The 23,909-nt window shown below is 41.2% G+C and overlaps 1 protein-coding gene across 3 annotated transcripts in view; it reads right to left on the bottom strand.

Annotated features, from left to right (window-relative positions):
* Positions 1-15,296: 15,296 nt before the first annotated feature.
* The window catches only part of FER1L6 (fer-1 like family member 6), a 162,199-nt gene continuing 153,586 nt past the window's right edge, over positions 15,297-23,909 (bottom strand). For all 3 annotated transcript variants that reach the window (XM_043484105.1, XM_043484107.1, XM_043484106.1), the window contains 2 exons: positions 17,588-17,688; positions 15,297-15,802 (listed from right to left, as the gene is read on the bottom strand). In XM_043484105.1, the coding sequence (XP_043340040.1) occupies positions 15,619-15,802; positions 17,588-17,688 (285 nt within the window). In that variant the 3' untranslated portion in view covers positions 15,297-15,618. The remainder of the gene's footprint in view (positions 15,803-17,587; positions 17,689-23,909) is intronic.

The raw sequence follows: 23,909 nt of genomic DNA, 5'->3' as shown, positions 1-23,909 counted from the left end.
TGGTAACTGTGGGATTTCTCTAAAAGACAGCAAAGGGAGTTCTGCAAATTGATCTCTGGGCTTTTTGGAGATGGACTTCCTGGAGTCTTCTGGCTCCAGAAAAGGGTTGAGAGCAAATGGTTGTACTTCTCACTCCAGATGCTAGAATAAGCATGGGGGAAAATGCCCTCGTTTCAAAAACACATAAAAATAATAAAACTATTTAAAAATATTTACATGTAATTAATGAAAATTAAAAAGTATAATTATATGTGTAATTGAATCACTTTTGGTGTACACCAGAAACTAACACATTGTAAATCAACTATACTTTGATTTTTAAAAACATAAATTTTTTTAAATGTGAAAAGGTAAAATTTTTAAAAAGAGTAAAATTATGAAATAGCATACTAAAATAAGGTAGAGAAATATTAAACACATCAGATACCAGGTAACAATACCAGGAAACAATGGAGGATCAGCCTCCGAGTTTTGAGCATATGTATGTACTGTGGTGTTTTCTTAATGATAAAATGATGTTATGACTTATTTTATACAAATATTAAAACTAACAGACTATTTCTTACATCAGATAATTGTGTAACAAGGATGATATATCATAAGAGTGTTAAGGTACATGACTTCAGGATATTCTTGGGAAATTTCCAAAATACCTTGGCTGTCTAGCATAAAACCAAGCTCTTTATTGAAGACCTGTTGATATACTTGATTGGCAGTGCCAAGGAATTCAGTGTATATTAAAAACAAAGAGAAAGTGGTTAGAGGATATGTGCCTTTGAACCTGAAATTCTTTATCAGCAAGGGTGGAAGAGCACTGGATTTCCACAAGCCTTTCAGGTGATTCTCAGGCACATGAAATTTGAGAACCACCAGGCTTGAGCATTCTCCTGATAGACATCCTGGGAGGGCTTCTGATTTCTGACACCTCACTATTAACTTCTTCCTTCTTGCAAATACTTGGAATTTGATTCATCTAATTTTGCCCACTTTTGCCAGCACCTGAAGTGGGTTATATATCAGGGAAAATATTTTTTTTAAGTAAATACATTTATTCTAGACTTTCTTGGAGTATGGGAACCATGAACATACATTCCATGTGTGTTTTTTTTTGTTTGTTTTTTTTTTTTTTAACAAAATCATACCCAAAATTCATGATCTGCACTCTCCAATTCTGTTTTTGTTTGTTTGTTTTTAATTTCCCTATTATAAACTCTTTATTTGTACTACATTTAAAATTTTTAACTGGAGGATACTTGCTTGACACTGTTGTGTTGGTTTCTGCCATAAAACAACATGAATTAGTCACCTCCCTCTCACCCACCCACCCCCATCCCACCCTTCTAGGTCATCACAGAGCACCAAGCTAAGCTCACCAGGGACAAGGTCTTAATCTAGAAGAATGCAGTCACAGTGGTTGAGTTTCAGATACCCATAAGGCAGGTGTGAGTGGGACAGGAGGGGCTGAGTTAAGATGTGATATCTGGGGAGCTGGGTGACTTCCAGCAGTCACCTTGTTCTGTGAGGGTGTTGCCTGCTTGTGAAGCAGATCTGGTCCATGGGAACATGAGTCACCCTTGTCTTCCCTCAGCCTCAGTCCTCAAGGAGTGGAGGTTCCTCTGAATGAGTGTGTCTGCCTCTGTGTGTTAAATTATTTCTTTGCTCCAAGACAAAGCTAGAGATGAAATGTGTCATGAACCTACGTGGAGGGAATGAGACCCATCTGCTCTGTTCTTAAGAGTGTTTGTTTTCAGCCTCTTTAGTGCATGTCCCGCAGAAGCTCTTTAGAGAAGATCTTTTCTCCCTGCTAGCTTGAGTGTTTACTGTCTGGTTTCTCTGAGTCCAGTTTCCTGCCTGAAGTCCTTGTGTCAGCTTTAAAGTGTTTATTTTTCTCTTTGGCAAAAGGAGAAAAAAATGTGAATTTCTCTCGGTCAGTAGTGGAGAAGTAGCTGGAAGCTTTACTTTTCAATCCTAGCAGACTTGTCTCATTACAGTCCCATTTGTTCAGTTACTAAGTCATGTCTGACTCTTTGTGACCCCACAAACTGTGGCACACCAGGCTTCCCTGTCCTTCACATCAGGTGGCGGGAGTGTTGGAGCTTCCGCATCAGTCCTTCCAATGAATATTCAGGGTTGATTTCCTTAAGGATTGACTGGTGTGATCTCCTTGCTGTCCAAGGAACTCTTGAGAGTCTTCTCCAGCACCACACTTTGAAAGCATCAATTCTTTGGCGCTCAGCCTTCTTTATGGTCTCACCTCTGTACATGACTACTGGAAAAACCATGTGTGTGTGTGTGTTGTGTGTGTGTGCGTGTGCACATGCACACGTGCAAGCTCAGTCGTGTCTGACTCTGAGACCCCATGGACTGTAGCCCACCAGGCTCTGCTGTCCACAGGATTTTCTAGGCAAGAACACTGAAGTGGGTTGCCATTCCCTTCTCCGGGGGATCTCCGTGACCCAGGGATTGAACCTGCATCTCTTGCATCTCCTTCATTAGCAAGCAAATACTTTATCACTAGCGTCACCTGGGAAGCCCCATTTGACTATACGGGCCTTTGGCTTAGTTCCAGAACCCAGACCTAATAGGGGTGGGTAGAAGGTGGTCTGGGAGCCTGTAGGATCACTGTATACTCTACCTCTCAGACTCAGTCTCAGGTTATAAACTACCTTATTCAGCAGCAGCCAGCTCCAAGCACTGAGATGATGGTGGTGACCAGGAAATGCCTTTTGGATACATGAATGGATAAATGAATGAACAAACACATTTTTAATTTTCTAGTTGAACTGGTTTCTATGTTTCCTGGCACCTGAGGCAAAAAGTCAATCCCTTGGTCACTAGTTGCAAATATGTAAACAGTGACCTACCGTGTATAGAGCAGCTCCACATCCACTGTTTGTGATTGATGTCCCAGGGGGCACTCTGAAGCTTGGGGGAAATGTGCTTTCCAGCTCCACTCATTGGATTAAGAGCCTGAGTCCTGGGAACATTTAAGGACATACATTCAGATTGTACCTGAATTGAGACCAAAAACCATCTCTTTAGAATCTCCCCCTCAGTTAGGTGGGTAACAGAGTAATTGTATTTTCAGCCGTACTTGCCCAAAAGGTGGGAAATGCTGCTGAAATGGAGAGCTTGACTTTGAATCCTGGTTTTGTCAGTGAATGTATTTGGTAACAGAACAGGGAAGGAATAGAATAATGTAGTCTGTGTTTTGGGCGAATCCAGATAAATACTTAAGTTGATTATGATTGAGAAGGGGAAAGTCACGGAACAGAAGCTCCTTAAAAATTGCAGCACCACCACTGGATAATCCAAAGGTCATCCAGGGTGAATTTGGAGCATATTTTTCATTTTCCTTACTCATTGTTCTGTGTCAGTTGATAAAAACAACTTTGCCTCCCAGAGTATACACCCCATCTAGAGTACACAAGAAAACGAGCACATTTTAAACAATTTAAAAAATAGGATTTATTGTTTCAATTACTGGTATTTTCTTATTCCTTTTGTTTAACTATAATTTAGGTGTGTTTTTTTTTTTTTCCTGATTCCCATGCCACAGATGTTTATTGTAGAAAGTTGGGGAAAAAAACATAGAAGCAGAAAGAACATACAAATCACCAGTAGTCCCAACACTGAGAGCAGTGCTTTGAAACCGAGGGTAAGCATCAGTTAGATCCATTAAACTTGTAACCTGTCCCACGGCCACCCTAGTCTCTGCCTCTGTCCACACATCTGTTCCTGCCCCCACAGCTGGAGATGAAACGAGGATGGGTGAACTGCCCTAGGTCTGGTTTTAGGTTTTATTTAAAAGCTTCTGGGGCTGAGTAAGTGAATACGACTTTTTAGGAGGCTGAGTTCCTATAAATCAAACTGGGTTAAAAGAGTCCTGACCTTGGGGTTGTTACTGTTACCTTCATTACATTTCTACACTTCAGGGTGATAGGACCTGAAGAAACTCAGGACACAGAGGTGAATAAGGCATATGACAAGTACATATTGATCGCAGAGCCAGATAAAGTATGTCTGGATCATAGGAGAGGTCCAAGAAAAGTGCACTGGTGCTTGGCAGAAGGGAAGGCAGCAGGACAAGAATGATCAGGGCATGAGGTACCTTCGAGGCTGCTTATTTTAAGAACTGACATCAATGCAAATTGACTTCTACTTCGTGGCCTCGGTGGCTGCCTCTACATGCCCGGATCCTAACTGCTAAGACTCCAGCTGAGCTGCCTGAGTCAAAGGAAGTAAAGTGCCACTGGGGTGTTTCTTGAGAGCCCCAGGTGGACTCTTAGGAGCTGTAAGTGGTTCTGGTGAAGGAGCTCAGGAAAGCCGTAAAAATGATTCACCACCATCTGAATCATGGTGTTTTATTGAAAATCACTTGGCTTACACTTAGCAAGACATTTCATTAAATCATCATAAACATCACAAAAACTGATACAGGCAGAAAATTAGACAATTCTTTAGGGAGAACTTAGTCTATATCCAGTATACTAAAATGTAATTATGTCACCAGCAAAAATTCCCTTTACTATATATTAGAAGGAGTGAAAACAATGTCAAAAACGCCACCACATTTGTTGACCTCCTAATAGCTACTCGTGACATCATCCACATTTGTAGCTCTACTGCTGTGGAAATCTGCTGAATTTCTAGAGCCATGGTTAAGATTTCCCTGATAAACTCCAGGTTTGGAATAAAATAGCACCAGCCTCCCCAGCAAAGTCCCTGTGTTCTACATGTGTGGTGACACCTCTAATTGCAGGTTTAAAAAAGTGGAAATAAGGAGAGAAGACGGTTTAGAACCAAACAGAACTTCATTATAATTAACTCTGGAGCCTTAATTTTTTGACGTGTAACCTGCAAGTAATCATACCCCCATGCAGAAAGCATTGCTATTGTTCACCAACACCTAGTTCTCCTCTGTTTCTGAGCACAGGGTCCTTGTTTTTGTTCAGTTGCTAAGTCACATCTGACTCTTTGCAACCCCATGGACTGCAGCACGCCAGACTCCTCTGTCCAATACCATCTGCTGGAGTTTCCTCAAATTCAGGTGCTCTAGTGGTAAAGAACCCCCCTGCCAATGCAGGAGACATAAGACACCTGGGTTCAATCCCTGGATCAGGAAGATCCCCTGGAGGAGGGCAAGGCAACCCACTCCAGTATTCTTGCCTAGAGGATCCCATGGACAGAGGAGCCTGCAGACTACAGTCCACAGGGTCACGAATAGTCGGACGAGACTGAAGCGAATCAGCACACATGTCCATTGAGTTGATGATGCCATCCAACCATCCATCTCATCCTCTGTCACCCCCTTCTCTTTTTGCCTTCAATCTTTCCCGTCATCAGGGTCTTTTCCAATGAGTTGTTTATTTGCACAAGGTGGCCAAAATATTGGAGCTTCAGCTTCAGCATCAGTCTTTCCAGTTCAATGTTAATTTCCTTTAGGATTGACTGGTTTGATCTCCTTGCTGTTTAAGGGACTCTCAGGGGTCTTCTCCAGCATCACAATTTTTTTTTTCATTTATTTTTATTAGTTGGAGGCTAATTACTTTATAATATTGTAGTGGGTTTTGTCATACATTGACATGAATCAGCCATGGATTTACATGTATTCCCCATCCTGATCCCCCCTCCCACATCCCTCTCTACCTAATCCCTCTGAGTCTTCCCAGTGCACCAGGCCCAAGCACTTGTCTCGTGCATCCAACCTGGGCTGGTGATATGTTTCACTATAGATAATATACATGTTTTGATGCTGTTCTCTCGAAACATCCCACCCTCGCCTTCTCCCACAGAGTCCAAAAGTCTGTTCTGTACATCTGTGTCTCTTTTTCTGTTTTGCATATAGGGTTATCATTACCATCTTTCTAAATTCCATATATATGTGTTAGTATGCTGTAATGGTCTTTATCTTTCTGGCTTACTTCACTCTGTATAATAGGCTCCAGCTTCATCCATCTCATTAGGACTGGTTCAAATGAATTCTTTTTAATGGCTGAGTAATATTCCATGGTGTATATGTACCACAGCTTCCTTATCCATTCATCTGCTGATGGGCATCTAGGTTGCTTCCATGTCCTGGCTATTATAAACAGCCAGCACCACAATTTGAAAGTATTGAGCACAGGGTCAGAGGATTATAGTTCCCTGCTCCTTTGAAGTTGGGCATGTCCACATGACTTATTTTGGCCAATGAGGTGTGGATGGCAGTGTCTTGTGTTACTTCCAATGGAAAGCACTGTTGGTGTCTGATTGTTCTATTTTCCCTGGCCCCACATTGTGGGGCTTCCCAGGTGGCTCAGTGTTAAAGAATCTGTCTGCCAGTGCAGGAGACACAGGAGATGTGGGTTTGATCCCTGGGTCAGGAAGACTCCCTTGGAGTAGGAAATGGCAACTCACTCCAGTATTCTTGCCTGGAAAATTCCATGTTCAGGGCAGACTGGTGGGCTACAGTCCCTGGATCACAAAGAGTTGGATACGACTGAACGATTGAGCCACATTGTATTGTCAGTGTTGACATGGAGAAGAAAGTATTTTATTTTATTTACTTTTTGGTCATGCCACGTGGCATGTGGGATCTTAGTTCCCAGACCAGGGATCAAACTCACATCCCCTGCATTGGAAGTGCAGTGCCTTAACCACTGAACTACCAATGAAGTCCCAGATACAGTATTTTAGACCCTTTAGGATCCCATTTACAAACCCGCAGAGTTGGACACAACTTAGCGATTGAACAACAACATAATCTTCTACTTCTGTCCCCAGAGAGGACCACTACCCAAATGCCCAAACACAGACAATCCTATAAGATCTTACATATCGGAAAGATAAGATTCAGAGTTGCTGAGTAACTCATTCAAGGTCACACAGCTCCTGTCTGTGCCCAAGTTTCACATGCTATTATCCGAGTCTCCAAAGGCCATTTTTCTTTCCACTAGTAAAACAATTCAGTGAAAAATAGAGTGCTTTTTTCTCAGATCGCCCTTTATGAACTACAGAGAGCCAAGACACAGGTTTTCTCCAGATTTAGAAGAAACTACTGCTGTGTTAAAGGAAAGCTGAACCTAAGAGGCTTATTTGAAAACTCCTGAGGCAGAAATGTAAGAGGAAATGGCAGAGTCCTTTCATAGCCAGCTGCAAACACACCTCATCTACTGTGCTTGAAAGGACTTTAATGAGTCAGGGAAGGATGGAAGGATCTTACCTTTTTCCCTGAGACAATTGTTGCTTGAGAGGCTGTACAACAAACGGAAACATCTTGTTCCAGAAAGAAAAGTGTCTGTGGAGCCTCCTTTTTTCCATACACCCATATAATCACCCCCACCAGCTTTCAAATCTCTGTTGAAATGGTTTTCAAATTGAGCTGAATTAAAATACCAGGGTAATGCTCAGTGTGGTAGACAGAATAGTGCTTCTGTCTGCAAAAAAAAAAAAAAAAAAAAGTCCAGTCATAATCCCTAGACCCCATGAATATGTTACTTTACTTGGCAGTAGGGTATTTCAATGGAGACAAACTTGGGCAAACTCCCAGAATAGTAGGAGACAGGGAGGCATGGCATGCTGCAATCCATGAGGTCGCCAAGAGTATGAACAACAACAGGGTCTTTGCTGATGTGATTACCTTAAGGACCTTGGGGTAGGGAGATTATCTTGGATTATCTGGGTGGGTCTGATGTAATCACACAGGTCCTTGAAAGCAAGAAAATTTCTTTCTACAAAAGAAATGCACAGAGGGATGTAAACTTGCCGGCTTTGAAGAAGGAAGAAGGGGCCACAAATCAAGGAATGCAGGTAGCCTCTAGAACAGCAGTCCCCAGCCTTTTTGACACTAAGGACCAGTTTCATGAAAGACAGTTCTTCCACAGATGGGGTGGAGGGGGATGGCTCAGGTGGTAACACCAGTGATGGGGAGTGGTAGGGAACAGCAGGTGAAGCTTCCCTCCCTCACTTGCTATTGCTCACTGCTGCTGTGTGACCTGGTTCCTAACAGTCACCTGACCCATACAGGTCCACAGCTTGGGGGTTTGGGAACCCTTACTCTAGAAGGTGTAAAAGGCAAAAAACCAGATTCTTCCCTAGGTCCCCAGGAGGGAAGATGGGCACAATAAAGGGCAGAAATGGTATGGATCTAACAGAAGCAGAAGATAAGAAAAAGAGGTGGCAAGAATACACAGAAAAAATATACAAAAAATATCTTCATGACCCAGATAATCACGATGGTGTGATCACTCACCTAGAGCCAGACATCCTGGAATGCGAAGTCAACTGGGCCTTAGGAAGCATTACTACAAACAAAGCTAGTGGAGGTGATGGAATTCCAGTTGAGTTATTTCAAATCCTAAAAGATGATGCTGTGAAAGTGCTGCACTCAATGTGCCAGCACATTTGGAAAACTCAGCAGTGGCCACAGGACTGGAAAAGGTCAATTTTCATTCCAATCCCAAAGAAAGGCAATGCCAAAGAATGCTCAAACTACCACATAATTGCCATCATCTCACATGCTAGCAAAGTAATGCTGAAAATTCTCCAAGCCAGGCTTCAACAGTACAGGAACTGTGAGCTTCCAGATATTCAACTGGATTTAGAAAAGGCAGAGAAACCAGAGCTCAAATTGCCAATATGCACTGGATCATCAAAAAAGCAAGAGAGTTCCAGAAAATCATCTACTTCTGCTTTATTGACTATGCCAAATTCTTTGTGTGGATCACAACAAACTGTGAAAAATTCTGAAAGAGACAGGAATACAAGATCATCTGATCTGCCTCTTGAGAAATCTGTATGCACATAAAGAAGCAACAGTTAGAACTGGACATGGAACAAAAGACTGGTTCCAAATTGGGAAAGGAGTACATCAAGGCTGTATATTGTCACTCTGCTTATTTAACTTACAAGCAGAGTACATCATGCGAAATGCCTGGCTGGATGAAGCACAAGCTGGAATCAAGATTGCTGTGAGAAATATCAATAACCTCAGATATGCAGATGACACCATCTTTATGGCAGAAAGTGAAGAAGAACTAAAAAGTCTCTTGATGAAAGTGAAAGAGGAGAGTGAAAAAGTTGGCTTAAAACTCAACATTCAGAAAGCTAAGACCATGGCATCCATTCCCATCACTTCATGGCAAATAGATGGGGAAGCAATGGAAACAGTAACAGATTTTATTTGAGGGGGAGACTCCAAAATCACTGCAGATGGTGACTGCAGCCATGAAATTAAAAGACACTTTCTTCTTTTGTAAGAAAACTATGACCAACCTAGACAGTATGTTAAAAAGCAGAGACGTTACTTTGCCAACAAAGGTCCATCTAGTCAAAGCTGTGGTTTTTCCAGTAGTCATGTATGGATGTGAGAGTTGGATTATAAAGAAAGCTGAACGCCGAAGAACTGATGCTTTTGAACTGCAGTGTTGGAGAAGACTCTTGAGAGTCCCTTGGACTGCAAGGAGATCCAACCAGTCCATCCTAAAGGAAATCAGTCCTGAATATTCATTGGAAGGACTGATGTTGAAGTAGAAGCTCCAATACTTTGGCCACCTGATGTGAAGAAGTGACTCACTTGAAAAGACCCTGATGCTGGGAAAGATTGAAGGTGGGAGAAGAAGGGAACGACCGAGGATGAGATGATTGGATGGCATCACCAACTCAATGGACATGAGTTTGAGCATGTTCCGGGAGTTGGTGATGGATAGGGAAGCCTGGCATGCTGCAGTCCATGGGGTCATAAAGAGTCAAACATGACTAAGCGACTGAACTGACCCCCTGCGCCTCCAAGAGGGAAGGTAGCTCTGGTGACATCTTGATTTTAGTTCAGCAGACTAAATCTGGTGGACTTCTGACCTACAAAACTGTATGATAAATTTGTGCTGTTGTAATCCACTGGGTTTGTTGTAATCTATTACAGAATCAATACTAAAGAAATACACTTGGGAATATTATGGGTTGAAAGTTTTTTCTAAAACATAAGTCTGATCATTTTTCCCCACTTCCAGGTCCAGTTAGACCCCACATCCTGCTGATTCCACCTGTAGAGATAATATTTATGACACTAGCTACTATCCTTTGAGGACTTGTTTCATGCCAGGCACATGCTAGACATGTTACATACCTTTTCTCCAATCTTCACAACTCTTGCCAAGTAGGTAATCATTCCTTTACATCAGATGAGAGAACTGAGACTCAGAGATCAAGTGACCTGCCCAGATAGAAAGGATGCAGCCAGGATTCAAGCCTTCCTGTCCTCCTTTGCAGGTATCTTGGGTGCCAGAGATAGGGTGGTGGTTGGGGAACCTCACCAGTGTTCCAGAATCTGGCTCTTCCTGTCCATCCCCATGGCCATGGCCCTGACATTGGTCCTCCCACCAGGGTTTCAGCTCATGTCATGTGTCATGTGCTCAGTCATGTCTGACTCTTTGCTGCGACCCCATGGACTATAGCCTGCCGGACTCCTCTGTCAAAGGAATTTTCCAGGCAAGAATACTGGAGTGAGTTGCCATTTCTTCCTCCAGGGGATCTTCCCCACCCAGGAGTTGAACCCGCGAGTGTCTCCTGCACCGCAGGCAAATTCCTTTCCCACTGAGCCATCAAGAAAGCCCAGAGTTTTGGTTACTGCTTCCTGAAAGGTCCCCTGGCCTCTGGATCTCATCTTCATCCATCTGTCATGCACTGCAGGGAGAGCAACTTCTCTAATACATTGACTGGTTCTTGTCACTTCTCTGTTTAAACTCTTCCAGGGGTCCCCACTTTCTGCTGCAAAAGGTCCAACTTTCTTGCTTGGCATTCAAAGCCTTTCATAGTCTGATTATGAGTTCAATCCATCCTGCTCCATGATACAGACCCATCAACACCTGTTTTTCACCAAAATATGCCATGGTCTTTTCATCACCATATATGTGAACCTTCTTATAACACAGACAAGGAAAGTATAGATCAGAGATGTGAAGTTAGATGCCTTAGGTCACATAGCCTGTATGAAGCAGAGTTAATACCAGACCCCAAACTCCCCATTAGACCACCCTGGAGCCATGGAGGGATCATCTCAGATCCCTTCTCTTTCTTTCTTTGCCACAGTTGCTGAGTGAAAATAATCATTCTCTCTTGTGGGAAGGATGATCTCCAGTCTGTTCTCCACCTGAAATAAAAATCTAGTCATTCTTTTCCATTTCTTAAAAATCCTCACTATTCACTGCCCTTAAAGTGAAGACTGAAGCCTTTATGGGTGTGGCCCCTACATGACTTTTCAGCTCCATCTCAGGACCCTCTGCTTCTCACTTGGTACCCACTGTCTTTTGCTTCCTCCCACCTCAGGGCCTTTGCACATGCTACTTTCCTCTGCTAGCATGCTCTTCCTCTCCATCTTTCTTCCTGACTGCCAGACTGGCTATGGGTCCTTGTTGAGATGCTCTTTCTGATCCCAGTGCTTTGCTCCTACTAAATCTATAAGTCTGTATTTATCTGGCTTTATGTGATTATTTGATTAATATCTTCTGTCTAGCAAACCCTATGCTCCTTTAGAGTGAAGATTTACTTTATCTAGAAAATTGTGTACTTTTGAGTCCCCAGAGTTGATCACAGAAATTGCAATTAGGATGGAACTCAATAGTTATCTGTCAAATGAATAAACACCAACTGGCCCCAGCTGTGACAAAGACAGTTTAGTTTTCCAATTTCCATTCATGTGTCTTTTGAGGGAAAAGAGCAAGAAAGACACAGACCATTTCTATTACTGGAGAATTGGATATCATATCCTGTGAGTTGTTTCATGATGTTGTTGCTGGTATTCCATTTTGCTTAGTTTGAGGGGAAAGATTTAAATGTTGTTTTTAAAAAAAAAATAAGCAAAACCACTCTGAGCCAGATTTAAGCAGTAAGAACAACTCTAATCCATCAAACGAATAGATTTAAATTAATCAACCCTGAGGGATGAGATGGGGAGGGAGGTGGGATGGGGGTTAAGGATGGGGAACACATGTATACCCACGGTGGATTCATGTCAATGTATGGCAAAAACCACTACAATATTGTAAATTAGCCTCCAATTAAAATAAGTAAATTAATTAAAAAAAATTAATCCCATTGAAGAATACAAGTAGGGACTCATGACAGCTTCTTGGGAAATGGGTATTCTGCTTTAACTTTTTAAATTGTTTTAGTTTTTGGTTGTACTGGGTCTTCATTGCTGTTTGTGGGCTTTCTCTAGTTACAGTGATTGGGGGCTACTCTTCATTGCGGTGCACGGGCTTCTCATTGCATCGCTTCTCTTGTTGCGGAGCACAGGCTCTAAGCGCATGGGCTTCAGTAGTCGTGGCTCGAGGGTTCTAGAGTGCGGGCTCAGAAGTGGTGCAGGGCTTTAACTGTTACACGGCGTCTGGCATCTTCCCGGACCAGGGATCAAGCCCTTGTCTCCTGCATTGGCAGACAGGTTCTTAACCACTGTACCCCCAGGGGAGTCCTAAATTTTTAAAATTCTTAAGCTGTAGTTCCTTTAAGGCCAGCTGTGCACAGTTGGCCTAGAACATTATTTTATTTTATTTATTTATTTTCTACACAGGACAGGCCATGAGTGATAATCTATGTGTAAAACACCAGATAGAGCTGATTCCAAAATTATCCTCACTTACCATTGCTCCTCACACATTTCTTATAGCACCATCTGATCTGAAAGTGTTTCAAATACTTTTGCTTTTCAGCATTCAATATGACATCAAAGAAAATTTGAGTTGTATTTAACTTAGAAGAATTTCCCATTTTTATTGTTTTTATTGTGGATTGAACAATGTGTATTGTTTCGTCAAGTGTTGACTTGGCATTTCACTGTCCAGAATCCAGCAGGAAGCATAATACTTTCCTCCCAAATCTGTCCTAAAAATAAAGTTGTTCTTTTGCTTTTCAACATCGCCGCAAACGTGTGTTGTGCTTTTCCCTAAACTTCATCCGTGAAAAACACATTCCTTACTTAGTGTTCTTCTTAGACAAACCATAATCTGGAGATAAACAATATCTTGAGGAGGTTCTGGATGCAAAATCCATGGCAACAAGAGGCTGCGTTTATCTTACCTCTGCTGTATCCCACTGCTATGCACACAAGGGACACTCAATACATAGTTTTAAATGAACATCTTTAAATTTATAATTGTTTATTAAACATTTGATGTTAAAAACAAAGCATATTTATTTTAGAAATCTTAGGAAAAATAGAGAAACAAGAAGGGAAAGAAAAGATACTGCTACTTAAAGTGAAAGTGAAGTCGTTCAGTCGTGTCTGACTCTTTGTGACCCCATGGACTGTAGCCTACTAGGCTCCTCTGTACATGGGATTTTCCAGGCAAGAGTAGTGGAGTGGGTTTCCATTTCCTTCTCCAACTGCTATTTAAAGATGACCACTATTAACACTTTGGCATATTCCTCCAGACATTTAATTTATGCATATGTACATATTTTTCTTTTTAAATCATGCTATACATACAGTTTTTTTTTAAATTTACAGTGTACTCAATGTATATATTCCATGCCATCAAATAATTTGAGCTATGTCATTCTTGATGTCTGTTATTTCACAGTAAGAATTATCCATAGTTTATGTAACTAATCACACTAGGAAACATCCTCATGCTATAAATGCTCTAGTTTTTAGCACTTTAAGAAAATAGGACATATGTTTACTAAGGAGTGAGTGTTTAGAATTCAGGGAACAACACTAATACTTCAATCTTTTATGAAACAGGAACATTCTAAATGACTTCTCATGTGGAAGTAACATGCGTCATTTTACAGAAATAACACATGTGTGAAGTGAAGTGAAAGTCGTTCAGTCGTGTCCGGCTCTTTGCGATCCCGTGGACTATACAGTCCATGGAATTCTCCAGGCCAGAATACTGGAGTGGGTAGCCTTTCCCTTCTCCAGGGGATCTTCCCAACCCAGGGATCAAAGCCAGGTCTCCCTCATTGCAGGCAGATTCTTTAGCAGCTGAGCTATGTGTAAGACTATCTAAAGAAAACAGTAGCCCCAGTGCTTCTGGTGTCGAGAGGGGAACCCCAATCCAGCTTCCTCCATACCACCAAATGGCCCCTCAAGAAAGAAAGAAAGAAACGGTTGCCATACTTATTCGTGTTTGAGGCCAAACATTCTAATTCTTTTGTTTCCTATTTCACCTGAGAACACTAGTCCCTCACTTCCGCTCCCTGCTTTAGATGGGATGGCAGATCTAGACTGTGTTACTTTGAAGATCAAAGATTTAATCTAAGAAAAACTGACCCCATCTGACAAGTGTATTGGGTGTTGTTTCTAAGACTGCTTTTGACATTAATCTGTGCTTAAGAGTCATGACAGACGTACCATATATGGTGGTAAGACTGAATAATGCAAAGGATGGTATTCACATCACGGTGTAGGGCTAGGGGAACACCATATTTGGTGGGGATTATATATCTGACTAAAGAGAATTCCTACTGGTCTCATGGAGCTCCCCATCCTATTCACACATACCTAGAATCATATTTTAATTCCCACTTGGAAATTGCCATATGCTAAATCCATTTAGCATAAACACAAATGGACTTCTCCAGAACTCACTACTACTACTGAGCAGGTTCTACAAGCATTTAATGGAGAACCAGCAACATCTCCTTTTTAGATGGGACTTTCAATGATAAAGCATTTTAAGTGGTATATATAAAGTTTATTCCTAGCCAGCTTCTCAGCCTGAATAACTGAATGTGTCCTATAAACTGTAAGGATTAAAACAAGGTTAAGATATATGGGTCAGGTGGTCTGGTATTCCGATCTCTTTCAGAATTTTCCACAGTTTATTGTGATCCACACAGTCAAAGGCTTTGGCATAGTCAATAAAGCAGAAATAGATATTTTTCTGGAACTCTCTTGCTTTTTCAATGATCCAGCGGATGTTGGCAGTTTGATCTGTGGTTCCTCTGCCTTTTTTAAAGCAGCTTGAACATCTGGAAGTTCACGGTTCACGTATTGCTGAAGCCTGGCTTGGAGAATTTTGAGCATTACTAGTGTGTGAGATGAGTGCAATTGTGCGGTAGTTTGAGCCTTTCTTTGGGATTGGAATGAAAACTGACCTTTTCCAGTCCTGTGGACACGACTGAGTGACTGAACTGAACTGAACTGAAGATATATGGGACAGGTTAAACATCTAGTAATTTGCTAAAATGCTTTTAGTTTAATTTGCAGTAAAAATTTTTACTTAATACTTAAAAAGAAGTGTTTCCAATAATATCTGAGACCTAGAATTAAACTAAGAATAAAACCAAATATGGAAAGAAAATATTCACCTAAGTCAATTTGAGGTCACCAGTGACTACTATAGGGTAAAAGAACCATTATTTCATGCTGCCCATGGGCAAAACCATGACTTAAGGCTTTTCAGTTGGAAAAAGGGGTAGCAGGGGTTGAAGTAGGGAGGGACTGTTCCTCTCCAATTTCCTCCAAGAAGAGCTGATGTGTCTTTAGTTATAGGGAGTGACTCTTAGGTCTTTGGGTTTACCCCCTTAGCACCTAGTATGGTGCTTGCACAGAGCACACATTCCTATCTATCTATTTACAGATGAGAAAGAAGAGGGGATCAGCAGAAAGGGAAGGTCTGGATTCCCCATGACCCTCTACGAGCCCCCAACAATCCTTTGGCTGATGGCTCCCGGCAAGGTATAGATGAAGAGGACCAGGAAGATGATGAGGATGATCAGAATGAAACCGATGATGATGTACTTCTTGTAATTCCTCCAGATGAGGTGGTACAGGCACTTGAAGGGGCTCACGAACCAAGAGAAGGAGGTGTTCGGGCGGCTGAGAAGGAAGCAAGAGAAGATCAGGGGAGGTGCCAGATTGTCAACACATAGGAATCTCAAGATCTCAGGAAGGATTTCTGACTCTCAGTTTTGCGAGGACCCACAACGAGAGGCCTGAAAATGGGAGAAGACCATGTTGTCTTCAAGCAGGAGCAAGCTAACTTTTTATGTGATAATGATTCCTCATCATTCTAAAGAGTGGTCCTGAGGAGGGCAAGAGCCTAGTTAGAACCTAGCCAGAGAACTGAAAGCCCTCTGTCTGCCCTACCCTGACCAGTTCAAGCCTCACCTCTTCCATGAAGCCCTCCCTGACTACCCCAGTCCACAATAATTCCTCTCGTTCTGAATTCCTACCTCACTCATTGCTTGACCTACCCACTTTTTGAACCTAATATGTGTTTTCCACACTCTGATAACTATTTTATGAATCTGTGTGCCCTCCCTAAATAGACTGAAAGCTTCTGGAAGGCAGAGTTTATATATTATATTTCTTTGGTGCTCTTCAAAGTGGTTTTTTTTTTTTTTAAGTAGGTACAGTAGCTTAATAAATAATTTTGAATTAATGAAGCAACCATTATGTTCCCAACACTATGAAAGATTAAATATAGGTGCAAAGAAGGGAACACCTACTCATCAGGAGACACTTGGGGTCCAGGGAGGAATAAGATAGCTGTAATTTGAGAGGGTATTTTGTGTACATATTTCATATCTATCAATATATATGTTTACTGTTTTTAACTTTTTTTTTTTTTTAGTTTTTCTGATTTGGACCATTTTTAAAGTCTTTATTGAATTTGTTTCAATATTGCTTCTGTCCTATGTTCTGATTTTTTTTACCACAAGCCATGTGGGGTCTTAGCTCCCAACCAGGGATCAAACTCGCACCTTCAACATTGGAAGGTGAAGTCTTAACCACTGGATCACCAGGGAAGCCCCATGTGTTTACTTTTTAATTGATATATAACCATGGTTTAAACTGAATATGGTAATCCTCGCTGCTAGTAATTCTATTTCTGGAAATTTATTTTAAGTGATAATTTATAAAGGGGAAACATTTTATCATATTATAATAATGGAAAAAGGTAGAAGTAAATTAAACATCCAACTATGGGATGGCAACCAACTTAAATATGGGTATCGAGTCTATGAACAATTCCACAACCATTAAAAAAAATCCTCTGACAATTATGGCAACAATTTTCAGCCAAGGATAAGTGAAATATAAAGATAATTTTGCATGCATGATTAGAGAAAGACTAGGAAAAAAATTCATGTGAAACTCACATTTGCATACAAAATTAGTTGAAAAAATATATGAAATTATTCTGGAATTGCTTATTTGGTAGTATTATGAAAAAGTGTCCTTTCCATTTGCCAGATACTAAGATTTTTGGAATATTTTTCAATTATAGAACCATGCCAATAAAGAATCAGCCTGCAATGCAGGAGACACGGGAGACCTGGGTTTGATCCCTGGGTTGGGAAGATCTCCTGGAACAGGAAAATGGTAACCCACTATAGTATTCTTGCCTGGAGAATCCCACGGACAGAGGAGCCTGGTGGGCTATAGTCCATGGGGTTGCAAAGAGTTGGATACGACTGAGTGACTAAGCACAAACAAAACAAAAAGAACCCAAAACTACATGAATTGGACCTATTGACTCCTCCTCACTTCTCGCTTCTCCCGGAGGGATGTTTTGGAGAAATGCTTGCATCCACTGATATGGGGACCACAGAGGGCCTTTCCCATGTCTGATCCCCTCGCCCCCGTGACTTCACTCACTTGGGCTTGTCCAGGGGCTCTGGCTCTTTCCGGGCTTTTCCAACAGGATTTTTCTCAGCTTCCTCTGCCGTCACGAGGTGGAACTCGGCTTCAACCTTCCCCTGCACAAAGACAAAACTCTCAGTTTCTAGTCACAAAGCGCTGCGGGGTAGGGGCTGGGGGGGAGGGCAAGGCCAACTTTCTAGAAGAACTGTTATCATGTGGGAGAACGCCAGGAAGGATTTTGACTACCCAGCTGCTTTATTTCGAGGAAATATTATCTTTTTGGTCCTGGGAGAAGCCATTTTTACGATGGACAATAAAAGTCCTGAAATAATGTTACTCGACTTTTGTGAGGTCCCATGTGTACACATAGACACACAGATTTCATTTGTAATCATTTAATATCTGTAGAAGCAATATGAATTATAGAAAATAGAAAAGGGGACTAATTACTTGAGTAGCAAACCCTTTTGAATCTGCTACCATCTTTCTTCTCTGTCAATGACTCTCAAGCGGAGCTGGGTGTGTACGGACCTACATTTGCCAAATGGATTTTCTGTCATCCTTGTTTTTGTTGTGCCCTCTAAGTATTTTAGAATTATCCTTTTATTCTAGCACTCTCTTCCCTTCTCTTCCCTCAGAGAGAAACAGTCTCTTTGGTTTGAAAATTGTGAATCATAAGCTTCTTCAGAGCACCGTGCCAAGGTTATTGGCAGGGATGTAAGTCTTGGGTTATCAAAGGACGAGACAGGACTTCTGTAAAAGGTGAGAGTCATTCTTTCTTGCTCATTCACTACTTTTGGAGGCTCCCTGTATACCAGGCACTGTTCTCGGCCCTGGGGACTTAATGATTAAGAAAAATAGGATCCTTGATCTACTAGAGCTCCTGTTCTTGGTGGAGGAGACACTTTCTCCTGCTCCTTTGGTTTTGTGGATCAAGATTCAAGGTGAGGGACTTCCCTTGTGGTCCAGTGGTTAAGATTCCATGCTTTCAATGCAGAGGACACAGGTTTAATCCCTGGCCAGGGAATTAAAGTCCCACATGCTGTGTGATGTGGCCAAAAAAAACAAAATCAGAAAAGATTCAAGATGATAGGAGGGACACAGAAGTGGCAGGAGACTGGAGCAACATCAAGGAATTTTAGCACCTATGTTTGCTGTCAAGTTTGCCTTTCTGAATCCCGTGTGGATGGGGCATTACCTGACTTTTGAGGTTGATTTCTTACCCAATAAAAAGGTCTAAGGTTCTAATGAACCAATGATCTGTGTTAACTTATTTATTCTTTCTGAAAAAGCCAGGGTTTCTTCATACATATATATATATTTCATTCTTATTTATTTATTATTTTTTTGTGCTGGGTCTTCATTGCTGCATGGGCTTTTTCTCCAGGTGCAGTGAGTGGGGCTGCTCTCCAGCTGTGGTAGGCAGGGGTCTCACCGCGGTGGCTTCTCTTGTTGTGGAGCACCGGCTCTAGCTCACATGGGCTTTGGCAGGTGTGGCACATGGGCTTAGAGTGCACCATGGTTTGTGGTTCCCGGGCTCTAGAGCACAGGCTCGACAGCTGTGACCTGTGGGCTTAGATGCTCCGCGGCATGTGGGCTCTCCCCAGATCCGGGATCAAACCTGTGTCTCCTGCTTTGGCAAGTGGATTCCTTACCACTGAGCCACCAGGGAAACCCAAGCCAGGGCTTCTTAACAAACAGGTTTAGTTGCTGGCAGCCACAAAAATGTAATCATGGGAGAAATTAGAGAGAAATAGAGTATTTGGGGTGAGTGTGGGTCCCTTGGTTGGGAAGAGCCCCTGGAGAAGGGAAAGGCTCCCCACTCCAGGATTCTAGCCTGGAGAATTCCATGGACTGTATAGTCCATGGGGTCACAAAGAGTCAGACACAACTGAGTGACTTTCAGTTTCACTTTTTTTTCACTTTTTTGGAGCAGGCGCAGAGAGATACTGTCATGGCTGTCTGAATTAGTAAAAAAGCACAGTGGGCTTTTATTACAAGTGAAGTCATGAGTTCAAATCTAGGTAGACTCATCCATTCTTTAGACTAGCACTGTGACCCAACTCAGAAGGGATTAAATTCATATGACCCAGAAATATTCCTTAAAAATATGTGTATATATACTCATTCCTATTGAGAAATTTTGGCTCCATCAGCAATGACTTGCACATAAAGGGACTAAGGAAATACTTGGAAAGAAAGAATATAAAGTTTTATCCATTCTTGTCACTCCTCTACACATCTTTTAACATCACAATAATAGTAATATAACTCTAACTGTAATTGCAATGCTTTATTGAATGCTTGTTTTGCCCCAGATTTGTTTTTTTGTCTATAATCTATCCATCATAGTGACTAGCAAAGTAGGTCTCCTTTATACAGGTAGAGAAATAAAGCCATAAAAGTCAAATAACTTTCCCAAGGTCCCATAGGCAATTAGATAACCAACTGGAATTTGAACCAAACTCTGTATGATTCCAAAGTTCATGCTCTTTCCTTTATAGCAAGCTGCCTTCCAATTGCCAGATAATTGGACTAAAATTTTTATGAGACCCTTCCCAGCTCTAACATGAGATGATTCTATGATTGCCTTCATCATTGCCACCTAAAGGTGTTTGTCTTCTTGGGCCTTAGTCTCCTCATCTATCAAATGGCCAGAGGCTCTTTAAAGCAACTTGGCTCTAACTTTTAGGTTTCATGAAAGGCAGAGTTAGAGCTTAGGATAACCGTGTAAGATTTCATGGCTGGAATAAACCCAAGAAGCCAGCTCCCAATGCATGGCAGAGAGGGCTTCCAATCTGCAAGATAAGACCCTCTGGCTGGTCTCCAGAGGTTTTTCAGCAATGACCTGGGCTCCACTGTGCAACACTTTTATGTGCTAGGAGCCTCATTCAACTCCTCTATACTTGACAGAGCTTAAGAGTCACTAACCAACTGCTGGGCTCCAGAATGTTTGGAACAGAGGACAAAATCCAGTGGAGAACAAGTGAGTATGAGAGTGAAGGGATCACAGGTGCCTTTTTTTCTTCATTGATTAACAATAAGCTTAGCTAGAGTGTGTATAACTTGCATGGTGGTGTATTATTCCATTTAAACCACTTGACAGCTTGGCAAAATAGATGACATTTTTATTCTCAGTTTACAGCTCAGGAAACGAAGGCTTGATGATATTTGCTAACCTATGTCACAAAACTAGGATTTGTACCCAGGTCCTCTGACACCAAATCCCATCCTCCACTATTTTGGAAGAAAAGCTATGACGAACCTAGTGTTTTAAAAAGCAGAGACATCACTTTGCCAACAAAGGTGCATATCGTCAGTGCTATGATTTTTTTTAGTAGTCATGTATAGATGTGAAAGTTGGGCCATAAAGAAGGCAGAGCACTAAAGAATTGATGCTTTCAAACTGTGGCACTGGAGAAGACTCTTGAGAATACCTTGGACAGCAAGGAGCTCAAACCAGTCAATCCTAAAGGAAAGAAACCATGAATATTCATGGGAAGAACTGATGCTGAAGCTCCAATACTTTGGTCACCTGATGTGAAGAGCTGACTCATTGGAAAAGATACTGATGCTGGGAAAGACTGAAGGCAAAAGAAGGGGGCGACAGAGGATGAGATGGTTGGATGGCATCACTGACTCAATGGACATGAGTTTGAGCAAACTCAGGGAGACAGTGACAAATAGGGAAGCCTGGTGTGCTGCAGTCCATGGGGTTGCAAAGAGTTGGACACAACTGAGTAGCTAAACAACAATATCTTCTGCTATTTTATGTGTCTAAGTGGTTTCATTCTGTGGAAGAAGTGAACCAGCCTATTTATTTAACAATCAATCAATATGCCTATTCTGAAATGTTCAAGAAGAATCTCACAATCACTGCCATTCCCCAGCATTAGAATATATTTTTGATGTTAAATGTTGAAAAACACATACTTGCTATAAAGAGGGAAAATGTTGCACAGATGAGGCCAGATACAAAATGATACACTATGCGTGATTTCATTTAGCTAAAGAAGGCAACGGATCAATTGATGAGGTTAGAGGTCATGATAGTGGTCAGGACAGAGGCATGAGGGGTCTGGGTCACTGGAGAGGTTCTGCTTCTTTGTCTAGGTACTGATGGGAGTGTCCAGTGTGTAAAAATGCATGGTTGGTGCACTTTTCTAGAATGTATATTACTCTTTTCTGTATGTAAACATATTATGTATTAATAAAATTGGCTTTAAAAAGAAAAGAAAAACATGTTTTTGACTTCCATCTAATAGTTGGCCTTCAGTAACAGAGAATAGTAGGGCAAGGCATAGCCTAACAGCACAGGAATTGAGTGAGTAGGATTTCATGCAGACAAATTTATATCTGAAATCAAATTCTACCACTTACTAGCTGTGTGACCTTGGGTGAGTTACCTGCCCTCTCTGAGTCTCACTCATCTGGGGATGTTAGTAGCATGTACCCCATAAAGTTGCTTTGAAAAATAAATAACACTTATACAGTGCTCACCCCGGTGTTGGTGAATATCAAACTCTTAAAAAATCATAGTTCTTACCTTCAACACTATTTCATGGACAGAAATGCATAATTTAATGAGAAATATATTCTGTTTATTCAGAAAACTCTCAAAAAAATCCCAAGGACCCATATTCTCACAGAAAAATTTTAAAAGGAAAAAAAAAGGAGGCAGAGGATATGAAATGAATTCTGCCCAAGTCATAGGAGTCATTAGCTAATATTATGAAAAGCCTCGACCCCGCTTCACTGCCCTGCCTGAGTGGGCATGAAGGGTTTATCTGGCATCACAAAGGCAACAGGGGGAAGGTGTTTCCTAACGCAGTCTGATAAATGCTGCTCCTCATTCCATATCTCTCCACACAGAGGCCATATCCTATTTCAATCATCAGTATTCAACCAAGCACCAAGGAGAAGCTTTAAGCTAATAATATCCTCCCAATGTAATTTTAAATCAGAGTTAGAAAGAGTGGACACTTTGAGAGACTATCTGTTAACCTAATGACATCTATGGATGGAAGAAAATGATAAGGAAAGGTCCTGACAAGACTAGATTTGTGGTATCGCGGCCATTGCTTATGGGCTTCACACTTCACTGAGCCCCGAGGGTGGAAGCTGGGGGAGGCGAAGAAGTGATTCTGTTGAGGTTGGATATGCTGTCTTCAGCAATAATGATTGCTTTTTAAACACAACCTTCACTTGTATAAGATGAGGCATTCTCATACATTAATGGTGGGAATGTATGCTGGTTAAATCCTTTAGAAAGAGGAATACATATATACACAATACATACATATACACATGAAAGTGAAAGTTGCTCAGTCATGTCCAACTCCTTGGGACTCCATGGACTATACAGTCCATGGGATTCTCCAGGCCAGAATACTGGAGTGGGTAGCCTTTCCCTTCTCCAGGGGATCTTCCCAACCCAGGGATCGAACCCAGGTCTCCCACATTGCAGGCAAATTCTTTACCAGCTGAGCCACAAGCGAAGCTCACATACCCATATATATGTACATGCACATATGCATGTGTGTGTGACTGTGTGCATTACAGTACATGATCATACTCTGGACCTAGGAACTCCATTTCTCGATAGCTAATTGAAGGAAATAATTCAAAACTCAGTAAAAGCTTTAACACAAAACACATAGTCATTATTCTTCTGGATATTCAAATTGTCCTATTTGTTATAATGAGATGTCTCAGGTCACACTGCATTTATCTGCCCCTGACCTGAAGACAGCCATTTCCCCAAAAATATATGGATTCTTTTAGTTGGAATTGGTATTTAGAAACAAGTGTCAGGGTGCTAGGGACCTTGTTTGCTACTGGGTTAGAAAAAAATAATTTTAAATTCATGAGTCAATGATGATACAAAAAAAATAAAGCAAGAGAAAAAAATCTCATTTACCACCACTAAGTATGAATCTTACACTAATTCTTGATTCAAAAACTTGGTAGTGAATGGAGAGAATTAAACATTTATCTGATTTTTTTTTAGGGGATGTGGTGACTATAGTATATATCCATTTGATGAGAAAAAGCTCTTCTTAACACATAAATGCCAACTAATAAATGAAAAACAATGATATAATTAGATAATATATAGATGGATGGATAGATAGATAGCCAGATAGATAGACAGATGATAGATAAAAATGGCTGGGGGCCTATTTGAAAATAAAATAGATCAAAAAGATAAGTAATAGCAACATATCAACTATGACTGAATCTCATTAAAAAAAAAAACAGCTAGAAAATACATTTGAGGACAATAGGGTATCTTTTTATAGAAGGAGAAATGAATATGATATGGATATCAAGTTAT

The sequence above is a fragment of the Cervus canadensis genome, chromosome 12, assembly GCF_019320065.1.
Source record: "Cervus canadensis isolate Bull #8, Minnesota chromosome 12, ASM1932006v1, whole genome shotgun sequence".
Taxonomy (NCBI): Eukaryota; Metazoa; Chordata; class Mammalia; order Artiodactyla; family Cervidae; genus Cervus; species Cervus canadensis.
This window is presented reverse-complemented; position numbering and strand designations above follow the sequence as displayed.